This window comes from Corvus brachyrhynchos, unplaced genomic scaffold (genome assembly GCF_000691975.1).
Source record: "Corvus brachyrhynchos isolate BGI_N302 unplaced genomic scaffold, ASM69197v1 scaffold14, whole genome shotgun sequence".
Lineage (NCBI taxonomy): Eukaryota > Metazoa > Chordata > Aves > Passeriformes > Corvidae > Corvus > Corvus brachyrhynchos.
In genome coordinates, this window is record NW_008239110.1 from 19,182,527 (window position 1) to 19,198,418 (window position 15,892).

The 15,892-nt window shown below is 44.5% G+C and overlaps 1 protein-coding gene across 2 annotated transcripts in view; it reads right to left on the reverse strand.

Annotated features, from left to right (window-relative positions):
• Window positions 1-13,462, reverse strand: part of SLC22A3 (solute carrier family 22 member 3) — a 30,279-nt gene extending 16,817 nt beyond the window's left edge. The window contains exons 1-4 of one of the 2 annotated variants that reach the window (XM_017739492.1): window positions 13,300-13,462; window positions 12,464-13,070; window positions 3,302-3,405; window positions 1,185-1,339 (exon numbers count right to left, since the gene is read on the reverse strand). In XM_017739492.1, the coding sequence (XP_017594981.1) occupies window positions 1,185-1,339; window positions 3,302-3,405; window positions 12,464-12,877 (673 nt within the window). In that variant the 5' untranslated portion in view covers window positions 12,878-13,070; window positions 13,300-13,462. The other variant, XM_008637861.2, reaches the window with a different exon arrangement.
• Window positions 13,463-15,892: the final 2,430 nt, after the last annotated feature.

The window sequence follows — 15,892 nt, forward strand, 5'->3', positions numbered from 1 at the left end:
CAAGCTTGGCCATTTTAAGGAAGCCATGGATCTGCCATAAAACATATTGCTGGTTAGAGCACTTGCCAAAGTTTCAAGATAAGATCTCAGTTTAAAACTAAGCCATGTGCATGGAAGTGAGAGGAAAAGCAGCTTCTGGTCCTTTCACTGGATATTGAACATGAGCTGCTCAGCAGTGTAACTTTGCCCAGAAAAACAAAGTTCTTCTGGGCTTTAGATGCTAATAGGGCTAGACTGGTATGTTTGCACGTACATCACCCCAGTGCTCCCAGGTCCCACTGTAAGTGTTTATGTCTGGCTAAAATTCCGCTCCCATTCATCTAAATTCCACTAGGAATTTTAAACAGTTGTCACAGGCCTCACAGACAACAGCAATGATACAAGTTTTTGCCCTATATCATGATGTTATCACAATGTTTTGGTTTATAACAGTAGATCACCAAATGGCTGGTTTTATTTTTAAGTAAATCTGACATCCCATCTCCTGTAGGAGGCCTTCCTCACCATCTGGCTTTTTCAGGCTTTATGACTGCCTTACTGAACCTGGAAGTCATTCAAGACATCACAACAATATCCTTTCTCTGTCAAAAGGAAGCTTTCTATGCAAGGAGCTTCACTGCTATAGACCATAGACTGATAAATTACAATGTACCAAAGATTCCGTATCCCTGCTGTTTTGATGCTATTTATAACAAAGCTTCCCTTTCTTTTCCCTTTTCAGGAAAATAATAACCCTAATAAGGACCCTGGTGTCCAGCCTGACACTAAGCAAAGTCTCCCAGCTAAAGAATGAAAGCAGCCAGCCAAGCTGTCCTCCCAGTGAGGAGAAGCAAACTCCTCTGAGCATCTGTGGAAGATGTTCAGACTCTGCCAAAATAAACCATGTCCCTGTTTGTGTATCCGGTTTCTTTGGGGGCTGCTCTGTAGATTTTTATCATCCTGGTTATCTTCTATGTAATAACAAAACGTTTATATATGAATAATCCATTCCCTCACCTCTTAATCATTGGAGAGCAAATGCATTAACCAGGATGGATTTGCGTAATTATTTTTCTGCTGACTCTAGGGCCAGTGCTTTGTTCCCAAGAAAAAATATTATGACAAGAAGATGTAGCAAGAGTCTTTGTCCTCCAGAAATGCCTCACTCTTCCTAACCAAGAAAAAAAGAAGGTAACAGCTCTCACCCAGCACGTAGCATGTCATCCAGGTTCCCTTGCCAAACATGCCTTGGAGAAAACGGAAGATCAAAAATACAGTAAAATTTGGTGAAAATGCCACTATGATACCACATATCCCAACCCCAAGGCAGGACAGCAGGTAGATGAGGATTCTGCCGTATCTGTTGAAAAAGGAAAAGAAAGTGGAAATCATGAAAAGACACAAATATTTTCCTTTTTTCTCAACATTTCATTTTAGTGATAGATCTGAAAGTCCTTTTTTGAGACCAGCCTTTTTCCGAAAGGTAGCTCTCTGAAATTTTGTAGTATTGGCCCTTGGGATATGGAACTCTTTTCCCTGTAGTAGTTATCACTGTCTTTATATCACTAATTTCAAAACTAGTGATGTCCTCACCAGCCCTCATTTTGTTTTAGAAAACTGTTTGTCTTTTTGTATCTAAACTATGGCCCATACATTCCAGTTCAGGTGTTTGATCTGATCAGGTTTTTAATAAGGGCAATTTTTGTTGGGAATTTCTGTTTTCACAAATTAGTCTTCTAATAATAATTACAGCCAGTTCTGTGAAAATAATTTCTGCTTTACCTACTCGGTGTGATTTTCTAGGTTTGGTTTAGGTTTAGATCACTTCTTTTCAAAATACGCCTAATGTATTCAGGAATCTCACTCTCCAGCAAGAAACATAATTATGTGCCCAAGGTAAGCCATAACTTAAAAAAAAGTCTTCCTGTAGTTTCATGGAATTGTGTCCTTGGAACACAACTAGATCTTTTCTCATTGTTTTAAGAAGAAACGGTGAAAAATGATGCAGCTGTTTATATTACCATAAAGTATTTGCAACAGTATTTGTTTGTTCATTTTGTTCAAAGGGTTTCATGAAAAGAATTAATGCAGGACAAAACCCAGGAAATTTTCAACAAGATCCATTCTTTTGAGTGCTGTCAAGGAGACAAGAGTGAAATGATCTGGCTGCAGCACGTTCCCCCAGTGCTGTCAATGAACAACATTCACAGTTCTACAGTAGGCTACATTAGGCTTACTACACACATACTCCTAGATGTATTATTTTCTTTTAATAATTGGCTGTAATATCTCTGCTTTTTCACAGTTTTGAGGTGCTAGTGTCACAATTGCCCAGCCAGACACTGAACAGAGATACTTTAAGTTACTCAATGCTGTGGCTGCTTTTTTGCCTTGCTTTTTCCCTTATTACTATATCCTTTGGAAAGATGAGGTTCTCCTTGAAACTACTTTTGTTTGGTAGTTCAAAATTTTCCATTTGAGATGAAGATAAGCCTGTAAGTATTTCTACCTATGAAGAAGTTGTACTATAAGTTATTATTATTACGAGAGATACAAAAGAAAATATGAACCAGGCAGAAAGTAATTTACAAACTGAAGAAAAATGCTCTGTCACTGAAATCATCAGTGGTGCACTCACCCAATGCACAGGTTGACTACTGTTAAGTAGCAGCACAAAGCACAAACTAGGCTCCCTTCTTTACTCTCAGAGCAAGGTAGAGCTCATGGGAGCTCTGCCTCTGGCACAGGTTAGGTACTCAAGCCTGAATGTCACCCACACCTTTTCAGAATCACAGAATAGGTAAGGTTGAGAGGGACTTGTCCTTGGTTTCATCCAGCTCTCAGAGAGAGCCTGGCAAGAGCTGTGACCTCAGAGGTAAGTATATGAGCACAGCCTGTGAATGGAGAGAGTTACCCACTGAGCCCCTTCCTTCTTTCCTCAAGTAGCTGCTTTCTTCATCAATGGTGCCTATTAATGGTGCCATCCTTCAAGTAAACATCAGTCCAGAAAATTGCTCTGAATTCTTCCTTTTTATTTCTGCCGTTCCTGGGTCCAGATGTGCACAGGAAACATCAAAAACCACAAGAAAAGCTCATTTCATGGAATTTTGAGGTCCAAACAGGACCAGTAAGTACAATCACATAAAGTTTCCAGCCCAAATCAGAGCAAAAATTACATTGGCTGGATTTTGTTAGCACCATTTGGGGATGTTTATCCAAAGGGAATTAAACCTGCAAAATGTTGACACATGTCTATTTCAGGTGATACTGGAAGTGATTTCACCTCCCAACAAACCAAAGGACAGCAGAACTCATACTGTACCTGTCTGCAGCATAGCCCAGGATGAATGCACCAGCCAGGAACCCCAGATTGAGGATGGCCTGTGAGAGATCCAGCATCCAGGCATTGGCGCACACAAGATCATACTGTGGGAACAAGGGAGAGACATAAACACCCAGGTGGGTCATTTGTCACCCTCAGGGCAAAACATTACAGAACTGCATAGGTCCACATGGGAAGCTGAAAAGGAAGGGGAAGAGGGAGGGGAAGGGGAAGTTCAAATACTCTTGCTCAATAACAAGCACCAGTAGGCCCATAGCAAGCACTCTTCAAGTGGCCATGAACAGGGAGAGCTCCTCCTTGCCAAAAGGATGCTGCCTTTCATACATCAGTTGTCCAGATTTGGACAGCAAATCACTCTTCTGCAAACAACGCTGTTAAATACATTGCCAAGGCAAAGTCCTGACTTTGTTTAGTGCAGAATAAGGGTCCACAGCTATTGCCAGTGAAAACAGCATCTTACAGAAATTGTTTAGTTATTCTTCTTTGTGCCTTCTAGATAAAGCAAAAACATGTAGTCCCTGAGGAAACTGCAAACAGATCTCAGATCAATTTCAGACACATTGAACAAATGTTTTCTTGGTGTAGCTTTCCCAGACTTTTCTATTCCTTATACTGCAGCATCCATAGCTCCCTAGCATACTAACAAGGATGGGGATGGGGATGAATGGAGGCAAAAGGAAGAGGGAAGTGGTTGAGAGGAAGGGAGAGACTAGGAACTAAAAATAGAATTAACACAGACAGCATGGCATGGGAAATTACTTTACAGTTCCTGGAGAATAAAGGAATATTAAACACTGCAGACTATATGGGATTTGGGAGGTTTCAATCCATACCTGGGGTAATCATTTGAACAATGAGGTCTCAGGACCAAAGGAAGCCACAGACAACAGCAGCTGCCACCATTTACCTAGAGACACCCTTTTGCTTTCAAATGTGAGCTATAAGATTTTTTTCATTGTCAACAAGGTGCTGGTTGCCGAAGCACACACAGTGTGCCACATTTGTGCTCACCAGCACATGAAACCACCAATGTTCAAGCACTCTTCTCAGAGGGAATGGCCACAGGATGGGATAGAGAGATAGCAGCCTCTTCTGCCATTCACAGTTCTCCAGACCCTAAAATTTAGTGTCATGTGCCTGAGCTCCATCTCAGCCCATTTGCATGCTGTAATGCCCAGAGTATTATCTGGGCCTGAGGGCTCAGAGGTGCCTACACAGGACATACAAGGGGCACCTCATAGGTCTCTAACCTGATAGATATCCCACCTCCACTGACTTTAAGCAAAGCCATGGTTTTGATGGCAACCCCATGGATTGGGAGGTTGGAATGGGAGCCTGACTGGCCACCTTTCAGCCACCTCAAGCTATGAGCACTGGCTTCCACTTCTGTAAATCTTGAGCAAGAGCTGCAGAAGCCTCTAAGAAGAATAAAAGTTCTCAGCTGTCATACTCAAGGGCAATTGAAATGCTTTCCTAAAATAGCCTGAACATGGAGCAGCACTTTCAGATTTCAAATGCTGCTTAACCTCTTGCTTTTTGAAGCAATGAAAACCCTGGCAAATAGTATCAAAAGATGTATCTTTGAAAAATAATGGGGATTTGTGAGAACGACCACTAAAAGAAGACTTTTAAAACACAATGCAATTCCCTGTCCTGATGCCAGAGGCTGGGACTCTCCTTGACCCCTTTTCAAAAACTGTATTTATTTTTAAATTATTTTATCTCTCTTTGCTGTAAACAGGCAAGGAATAAACTATCATGAAAGAAAGCAGAAGAACAAAGGCATGCCAGAAAGGAAGGTGAAAGTGTCTTTAACGGAGAGGATTCTTTCATCTGTACAGCAATTTCCTATGATTTATGCAGCAGCTGAAACTACCTCTACACTAACAATATCATCAAATATTGTATATATTCTGGGAAATAGGAACATACAGAAAACTTCTAAAGGAGCTGTGGGCTCTTCCTGAAGATTAGTGACAATACACTAACTGTTCTCCTAAGTTAGTCCTGCACTTTGCCATTTTCTAAGTATTTAAATAAATTCTGGTACAGATAAGCACTTCTGTTTGCTTGACAGTAACACCTAGCATTGAAGTCATCACCCCGCTAATGTCTTGTTTTTCATTTGCAAACATAACCTTTAGAGGGGAATGTAACCTTTAAAAGAGAATTGAATGCCCCGCAGAGATCTTTTCTTTATCCAAGCTGCATGTCAGACCCACTTCACTGCTTCAGCTGTGACCTGGCTTGGTTGTGCCTGAAAGTTATCCCTATATGCTTCCCTTGGACAAAAATCATCGGCAACAGTTTACCCACGTTTTCAGACTGCCTCCAGTTAGTCCTTAGTCCTCCTGTATGACACCCCTACCAAACACTTCCCATGTTCCTTGCTAGCAGCCTCCACAAAAGGTAGTGGCATGGTGCCTCCTGTCTGTTTCTGAACGTTCATATGCCCATCCATGCAGGGGCTGGTGTTTACTCTTCTAAAAATGCTAAAGCATTTATTGCAGTGCCATGCAGCCGGGGGGAAAAGGATACAAAACAGCAAAGTAAAGCCTGTTAGAACGCAGCGAGCTGGCTCCTCACTGTAATCACCAAGCAGGTGATCTAGCTCAGCTGGCCAGCTCCAGCTAAGGGCACATCCCCTTCCTGGCATTGCTGTGCTCTCAGCCAAGCCTCTTACTGCTCTAGTGCAGGCACCCAGCACAGCCCTACAACTCACCTCTGTATTCAGTCCTGCCCTCACCTGCAGGATTTCTATCCACTGTAGGACACAAACCACTGTGCACCTGAACACCGACCCTTTCCATTTAGGGAGCTGACTGAAAAACTGCCCAAAGTGGTAAACAATCCACTTCCTCACTCCTTTTCTCTTAGCCTTGACAATGAGCTGCCATTGTAAGCAGAAATGAGGTGCTGCCATCACAGACAGGCAGCAGGAACCAGCTCCTTCCGGAATTCCTCTATAGTGTCCTTAACAGATGGGAAAAACAGTTCTGTCCTCCTTGCCAGCCTTGCAGTCCATGCAGCCATCCACTGCTGGTTGGAAATACATCCTTGTCATGAATATCTGCATATCTGCTGAGGCTTGGACACCAACGAGATGCTCAGATTTACAGAAGCAGTGGCATGACTGGAAGGAGCAGCACTGGTATGCTTCACTGATCTATAAAGGAGCAGCAAACCACCTGAGTGAGATTTCTCTAGGAGAAGGAAGAGGCTTTGCACTGGCTCCCTGTAGCTCATTAGTGGTGTAATCAGCCTAAGAAAGAGTGGCAACTGGATGAGCTTGTACATGACTAATGACTGGGAAATATGGGGCTGTGGCAACTTCTCCTTTCTTCGTAGCTTTGAAACGAGGCAAACATTTTCCATTTAAGTTTGACCTACAGAGTAAGCACAAACTTGTAATTCCTGGTACTTGAGAGACCTTTATTCACTTGAGCACACGTATGCCTGTAGAAATATATTGTTTTAAATCGCAACATGCCATTAAAAGCTCCTCAAAATGTAGCAGCCTTGGGTAGGAGTTTTGAAGAGCTTTACTGCCTGTTACAATTAAATTACAAAACAATGGATTAAACTCTATGATCAATAAACTTTTACAGTGATTCCCCAGCCCATTTGCAGCAGCATGTCCAGAGCCCAGACACGTTTTAAATGGTATTCATACAAGTGACCAAAAAGTGTTTGGTTTACCCTTTCACTCCCAGTGACAAATGGTTCAGTGAGATATTCATAGTTTAAGGAAACACGGGGAGATGCTGACTGTTGCTGCATGTTCCTTATTTGTTTCTGGGCAGCTCTTCTCCCGTCCACTGGCCTTTCAAACTACTAGCTTTCCCACATCCTTATTGCAACAAACCCCTCTGCAAGGGAGTGCAGTGGAAAGGGAGAAATTACCTTCTTTTTCTCTTTCTGTTAAAGCTTCTCTCAGAGTGCTAAGGGATGAAGCAACTGTCATTCTGCATATCTTGTTTCAAGCTGAGCACTTAACAGGACAAGAGGAATCAGTCACTACCCTGCTGCCAGGGCACTGGGACTCAGAGCCTGAGGGACCGGTTAGCTTTGAAAGCTTTTTAAGTTTCTCTGCTGTGCATGACTGAAGGCCCATGACCTTTGTGTCCCTGACATTTGGATCACCTCATTCATTGAGTATCCTAGGACAAATGACCTGTTCTGTCCTCCTCCTTTTTCTCTGTCTCTTCAGGGCCAAAAAAAGAGGGAGGTGGAGAAACTCTTCATCTCCTAATGGAGGAAAAGCAGCAGCTGTCCGCAAAATAATAAGAAAAAAATTAAACCCCCAGCTAGTACCAGTGGGCTTGATGGCAATGGAAGAAACACCACCCCATTGGCTTAACCCCTGCAAGCAACCGCTCCAGCCCCTCCCATACAGACAAATCTTAGTCAGAGCTTCATGAGAAATTCAGCAGTTGCAGCTCCCTCTGCTCTCTGTGCCCTTTTCCCTTTTCCCTTCCCTAATTAATATTAATCCCATCATTACAGTGAAAATAAGTCAGGATATACTGACATGCCAATAACAGCAGTCACACTAGATCAACAATTTGAGGATAAATTGAGTTGTTTATTCCCTTGGAGGAGGATAGCAGAAGGACCAGCTGTGCTTTCTCCATCCTGAGTTTGACTGACATGTTATCTTCTTCTCTGAGGGACTGTAAAAACCATGAGACAAACAATATTTGTTGCCTTACAGGTTTCTCTGCAAATGTTGGCTGGTATTTTCTGAGGTGGCTGGCAAGCCGAGAAGTAAGAAGATTGATTCCCAGCAGGTGCAATAGGCTATGTTCAGATGATCATTTGTCCTCCTCAGACCTCACACTTCGGCAACAAATTATTGTTAGGTCTCAAAATGACATCATCTACAGCATGAAGACTTGCTGCAGACAGGACATATTGGGAACTGTCCCTTCTGCTCAACTCCTGCCAACAAAGGCTGAGATAAATGCTGTCTAAAATAGGCCCAGCTGTGCTGTAGCTGCTGATGACCACATAGACCTCCCTCTTCCTTTCCTCCAGCGTCTCAGGCCATTTCATTGCAGTTGCAATTGTAACTCATGCCCATGCCTCAAGGAGTCATCAATGCCAAAAATGTCTGAAGAAAATAGCTCTCCCTTTGCACACTATTTTCAGCCACCCTGTCACAAAGTACTAGATTTGTCTCCTCAGGGTTAAAAGTACACAGTGCCAAAGCCTGGCAGTATTAAAGATCAGTGATCCCAACTTCAGCACAGTTTCCTGGAAAAGTTAGGTTTATTGACTTTGGTATGTCCGGGGTACATGGGTCCTTCACAAGGCTCACCCAGCAGGTCTTGGCAGGCAAAACACTTTTTGTTTCAAGTGCTACAGAGCTCAGGGGGTGACCTGGGCTCCCCTCCAGACCCTTGGGCCAGAGCATGAGTTTGTGGCCCCCAGTCCACTGCAGCCTCCCAGCACACCTGTTGTTTCTCCATCTCCATCCACTGCACAGAAACACAGCCCTTCCCTTCCCTCCTCCCTCTAAAAGAGCTGCTGCTGTCAGCAGCCCTCCCTCCTGAGCAGTGCCAGCCACCTGCTGGGACCAGCATCATTTCAGATGGCACCAGATGGCACCAGCTGGCATGAGCCAGGAATCTATTTACCTTGATAATTTACCCTGTCAGCTTCTCTCTCCAAGAAAAATCTGAGAAGCCACTGCATTTCTATCCTGCTGCTGATGCAGTTTCACAGGGAGATGGGCAAGACATGCTCAGCTAAACCAGACCAAGGTCCTCTGGCAGTGGAAGGTCCTCTGCACAGATCCACCACCTCAGTGCAGCTGTGTCTCAAAATGGTATCTCGAAACATTTATGTCAACCCAGGTCTGCTTTGCTCAACTCCAACACAGTGCAGATCTCTGTGTGCAGCACCAGTGACAACTTCCTCGAACCTGTGTTGCCCTCACAGAAAGGCCTGACCTAAAGCCTAACCTAAAGCAATGGAACAGACACCCTTGGCCATGTCACTGCAGAAGTAGGGACCTATTGTCAGAGCCCATTGGACACCAAAGGAAGATTTTAAGAGGGAATCTTTAGCAATACTGTGTTGCCCATCACTAGAACAAGGTCACTGGCTTTGCCATGTGTTGGTCCTGTGATGACTTTTTAATACAATTTGCTCTTCTCTTCAAATGCTGAAGGAGGAAAGTCCTGTACATTCTCTCAGAACCTCACTGAGGTTACCCCAACACTGAGACTCAGGAGTCCTGCAGTAGCAGGTGGTGCAGCAGATACCCCAAGTACTATATATAGAGAAGTGTGTGCTTTTTATCAATCCACACTCCCCTTTTTTTCCTTTGCTTCCTTCTGCTGATGCTATTGTGAATACCTTTGCATAAGACAACTATCTAAGATGAGAGAATGGCCAGTGAGCAACATGAGCAGTGAAGTCAGGTACCACAATGCCATTCGTTTCACAACTTCTCATGAATCAGTCCATCCAGCCACATAATTATCATCTGAAGGGTGCTCAGAACTTATTGCAACAGCCTGTGGTTTGGCTGCCAGACCTGTGGTGTTATGTGACATCTTTTCTCAGAGAAGGCTTTATATGCCTTCTTTTGTCCTCTGAATCCCCTGTCACACTGCAAATTCATACTGGACCTGTGCTTGCCATAAGCCTGGAAGGACTTGAGCACACTGACTTTTCCCCCCATCCTCTCTCTTTCTCCCTGGATGTATATCCTGAGACTGTTTTGTAACTCATCCTTTTAATTTTGTCTCCCTAGTCCCTTCCACTGTTGATTCAACAAGACATGCCATAAATCTTTAGTTGAAAGAAACATCTCTGCACACACGGGCAAAATGAAGCACTTACAAGTAGATGGATAAGAAAACAAGTCTTTGGTGAGCTAATTAAACAGAGCCTAAATTGAGTCATGGTTTGTTAGAGACTCAGCTGGGCAAAAAAGAGGTTAAATTAAATCTGAGAATTAAATTGTCTTTCCTGGATATATAACTCATTAATAAGATATGAAGCCCCTTTTAGTAGCTGATCTCAGAGCAATTGAGTCAGGACATGCATGCCACAAGCTTCCTTTTTAGATGAAGAAATTAAGCCTCGTGGGATATGATTTATCCAGAAAATGTTGCAAAACTGGGAAGAGGTTCCAAGTGGCACAGGTCACAGCCCAGCAGCCTCTATCCAAGGTGGACCTGGCCAGCAAAAGTACCTCTAGGAGTCACAGTGACACCAATGGTGGGACCTGCTGCCCTGGCACAGGGGAGAGAGAGTCCCAGCCTGTCATTCCTTGCAGACTGTTACTCCATGGTTTTCCCAATATGCACCTTTGGGAGCACAGGTGGGAAGTGCTTTCCCCAAGCATCCCTTCATCCCTCCTCCCTTCCCTGGCCCTGAAGGGTCTCCCCAGCAGAAAAGAGGAAGAAGGTGAAGATGGATGAGGTATTTGCCCGAGAACATTGAACCTTTCTCTCCCATTTATTGCTGCAAGACAAATACTGGTTTCCTTTTCCCATAGCTGTACTCATCACTGCTGGAAAATCACAGTGTATCGGTTGATACACAAAGTGCTGCCATAAACAGACTCTGAGCATGATCTTACAGACACAACCTACATGCTTTCACCTATAGCAAGGCTGAACAGGAAAAAAAAGGGACAGCAACAGAAAAGGAATCTATATTTTTAATTTTAAGGTCTAATTCCTCACAGTGCCCCAGCAGAGGTGCCTTGGAGGTGGCAGTATAAACTTCCCACCATGTCCATGTCTCATGGATTGTTCCACAGCCAGGCTGCAGCTCCCAGGCACCATCTGGCCTCCTGCCCACCCAGCCCTACCTTCCACTGCCAATGTGGGCAGAGATACATCATTATTAGGGACCAAAGTTTGACACCAGCTCCCTGCGTGTCATTTGCAGCCCTCTGAGCAGCCTTGACTTCATCGATCATACACAAAAGCCAATTCTGAACCTTTGCTCAAGGGCCAGTCAGGTGCTCTGATTTCTCTTCTCCTGAGCGTAAACCCTGGCTAAAGCTGCTCAGGTTGCATGCGGTGCTCAGGGAATGGACAGCCTGAAGCCTGCAAGTGGATACAGCAGTTCCAGCTGGATGGGAGAAGGATGGTGAATTGAAAGGATGGGATAGGCATCTCTTTTCAGTGTTTGCTCAGGGCTTTGCCTGCTGTGCCCTGCTCTGTGTTTCGGAGGACACAGCTCCGGTGTAAGCACAGTGGGAGGCTCCTGAGACAGAGAGGAACCAGAGCCCTCAGCTGTGCTGACACATTTTGCAGTGCACCTTGATGATTTCTGAGCCAATCCCTCTAAGCACACTTTGTATTTTTCATCACTGCGTGGGTGACAATTGCTGTCAAAATGACCCTAACATACACACTCCTAGAGTGCAGACTGTATTTTGGAGCCAAATCACAGCACATCCATGGCACAATTACAGATTACACAGAGGATCTCCTAGGAAAGAATCTGCAATGGCCTTTTGCAGCCTCATTAAAAAAATCACTGCACTTGCCAGTGCTTACCACTAGTGACAATAGCCTGCTGTTCTCTGACACTGATGTTGAGGAAAAGCATGAATGTCAGCTTTGGGCAGAAATGTGCGTTTGGTTTTTCTTAAGTAAGCACAATCACTTCTGCTGACTCCTGCCGGATCTCAGATAGGCAGTCTGCCACCTGTTGTTTTTTATTACCTGCAAACTTAAATATTCAATACTGGAAATACAGAGAAGAGATAACCTACATTGATCCAGGTCATAGAGTACCCTTGGAGTTTACACCGCCAAAGCTGCTGGCCCAAAACTGAGCAGCAGAAGCCTCAGCTGCAAGGACTTAAGTTTTTGTTTTAATCTGACATTCCTCTACAGACAGAGCAATATCTCTTCAGGATATTTGGCTTTGCTTGGGCACTTGGCTTTGAATAGCCACCTTTCATATCAGCTCACCTTTCCCTAAAAGCTTGATGCCAGCACTTGATCATACTCATTGTCCCGATTTGCTCATGACTCAAAATGAAATAAATCTGGGAAGGAAAACCAGCCAGCAAAGCAATGACCCTTGCATTGGCAATCCCATTTTACTGCTGCAATCCCACACCAGGATAGACACCACCGATTAGAGGATGGGTGTTTTCCTTACCTCGCTGACAACAGATGAGTGGGGCTGTTCATAGACCCAGTTATCGTGGCAAGTGGCGAGTGGCAGGTTGCCCGTGCTGTGATTGCCATAGTGGGCAAGCGGGCTGGTGCAGCTGACAGAGGTGTCCCAAGTGACATCCAGCCTCTCACACTCCCCACTGATGGACTTGTTCCCCAGGTGCAGGGGCAGTACCGTGAAGTTTCGTTCCTCTTCCAGTGTCCAGCCACATCGTTCACTTAACTCAGCTGCCCCAGGGATCCTGCACCAGAAGTTCTCTGGTGCCTGCCCAAGGAAAACTACGCTGGCGAACAGGGAAGAAAAAGTTATGCCTGTCTGGCTAAGGAGGAAAAAGACCCTCTTTTGAAATCTTCCAAATTCCCCGGCCTCCTTCAAAACCTCATCAAAAGATGGCATTATGTGAGGTGGTCTGTCCACTTGCAGCAGCCCGAGAGATGGCAGAGTTTTCTTTCACACTTCGCATCGGCTGCTGACACTTCCTACAAACGTGACGGTCTCGCCTCCCCTCGCTCCTCTCTTCTCATGAGCACACACAGACGCACAGACAGACAGACAGGCAGGCACGGAGACACCAGGATGCTGCCGGTGTCTTTTGAAATCTTCCAAATTCCCCGGCCTCCTTCAAAACCTCATCAAAAGATGGCATTATGTGAGGTGGTCTGTCCACTTGCAGCAGCCCGAGAGCTGTCAGAGTTTTTTTTCACACTTCGCATCGGCTGCTGACACTTCCTACAAACGTGACGGTCTCGCCTCCCCTCGCTCCTCTCTTCTCATGAGCACACACAGACGCACAGACAGACAGACAGGCACGGAGACACCAGGATGCTGCCGGTGGCATGAGCGGGACTCGGCGGCAGGCGGACATGCAGGCGCACACCCAGCACACACCCAGGCACACACGAGGAGACTCAGGGCACGACAAGTGGCACTGGGCTTACACACAGACGGGGAGGAGTGCGAGCTGAAGCCAACAAACAGATTGTAGGAGAGGAGGGGCGTGCATTTCCTATTCATTCCGAATGTTAAACAGCTTACGCAATAAACCCGGTTAACTCCTTAAGGGACGAGCCAGCTGCAAAGGCCAGCTCCCGCAGCGGCTGCGATAAATTAATAGGTGCAAGGATAAAGCTGAAAGTTAAATAGGAAAGAGCACAGAAGCTGTTGCAAAAAGCATCAGTGAGTGATGCAGGCTCTCTGCAGGATGGCAGAGGCCGGAAGAAAGTTGTTTTAAAAGACCTATAGTCTTTCCTTCCACAAATAGAAATTAATACTCTGGCAAAGTTTAATTACTTCTCCAAGGCACTACTTCGGCATCTGTACACACTTAATTCGCAAGGGTCTTTTCTTTCTGTAGCATAAATAAAGTGAAGGTCACAAACTGCAACCAAAATCCAAGAATTTTTCTTGAAGTTTGATCTATCTGTTCAAGAAGGCTTTTATATGACCTTGTTAAATATTATTCAAAAAATATCTCAAATATTTAAAAGAGAAATGGCAGTGTTTCTTTATCAAAAATGAATGGAAAACAAGTTAAGTCACTTTTCTACTCAGCTGTTTGAGGAGGGGGGGAAGGGAAGAGGGAGCCAGGACCAGGGTGCATTTTGTGTGCCTGTGAGCGCATCTTGCACAGAACACCGTGAATCAAAGCAGAGATGCAATAGTGGGGTCTTTTGAACCTCAGGATCATGAGGTCCACGGCAACTCAATTCTCTTGTGAGAAGGAGCAGAGGGACAGGACCTATCAAAGATGTCTCCTGCAATGCCTTGTCTTTGGTTACCTTTGACTTGATGTCTTTGACTATGGTTGTCTACGGTTTTGAAACAAAATACAATTTTAAAAACAGGTGCAAATCAAGGAAGGCTTTGATTACTATACAGGCTATCTGGCATGAAAACTGATACTGTAGTGTGAGCTCAGCAGAGATGCAGATTTCTAGGTGGGTGCACTCCTGTGCTTGCATCAGAATATGCTTTTGAGGGAATTTGGTTTGATGCCTGGTTATGCTATTTTGTAGTACTCAAGCGTAGAGGCCATGAATGTATCACCTTTGGGTCCAGGTGGAGATGGGGAACACTCTGATGGCTGGTTTCAAACAAGATAAGTTCTTTTATCTCAATAGCGCTAACTAGGAAGTCAATCATGCTGAGATGTCAAAGGTATTATGTTTATTCCAACAGCTTCCAGTGACTGGGGAGGAGATTGTCTATGTAGGGAACACCATAAAGAGAAGAAATGTGGACAGAGCCTGATAATCAGGCTGTGTGCTGCTCTCACAGATCCGACCAAGGGTGTATTAAACATCCACTGCTCTTCAAGCCTTACCCCAATAAAAAAAATATTGGTTTTATCCCTGTTGAATATTACCGTAGAATCATAGAATGCTTTGGGTTGGAAAGGACTTTGGAGATTATCTAGTCCTAACTCCCCTGCTATGGGCAGGGACACCTTCTACTATTACATAGAGAATATTAGCTCAACTCTGAATCATGAGGGTTAGTCCCCTTGCACCAACATAGTTGTGCCCAGCATTCCACCTTTTTCAGAAATCCATTGGTGTCATTACTGTGGCCACCTCTTTGGTAATCAGTGGAGCTAGACCAGATTCAGTTGAGGGAGAATTCAGTCCACTGTTGGAACCTTGCTTCTGGAGTTACTGTCTTCCCTAAAAGAAAGCATGGTCTAGTAACCCATTGTCGAAATTTCACACATCCCTGTCCATTGTGCTCTGGTCATGCACAGCACATGCATTGCAATCTGTCAGACCAGAAGCCAGAAAGCCTGGGAGGGACCAGTGCTAAGGTCATGGCAGAGGACATCTGGGATTCTCCCTAGCATTCCCTGCAGCTACACTGCTGGTCATAGAGGCAAGGACTCATTCAGTAAAATCATTTCCACTGCCTGGCATACGTGATGTCATAGCAACCTTGGTTTCTCAGTGTTAACCTGTATTTTAAGTCGTCTGTCCAAAAACAGCTTATCAGTGTTTGGCACCATATCAGTGTACTGCAAGACTCCAGTTTGTCAAAGAAATCTAAAATATCCCAGTGGCAGATGCGTGAGAGTGTGCATTAGTGCATTTATTCCACAGCAAGCAATTCCTAGCTTCTGTGTGGTTTTCCATGAACTTCAGCTTCATGTGCTGTGGCAGCTGAGCACATCTAAGGACAGGAGGATAATGGGTTTGTACACAAAGCCTGTAACTGTAACCTCATGGAAAGAATGATTTAAATCTTTGAGAACAGATCTCTGGGTCATCATTTTAAACATTCTAGCCTATGCATACAGTAAAGAATTATGCTCTTTGATGACAAGGAAGATGTTGAGTGATGAGAAGAACAGAAGCAGTAAAAATAGATGTGGAGAACAGAAAGAAGGAGGGGGAAGAGTGTAAACAGAGCAAGCCAGGGAAA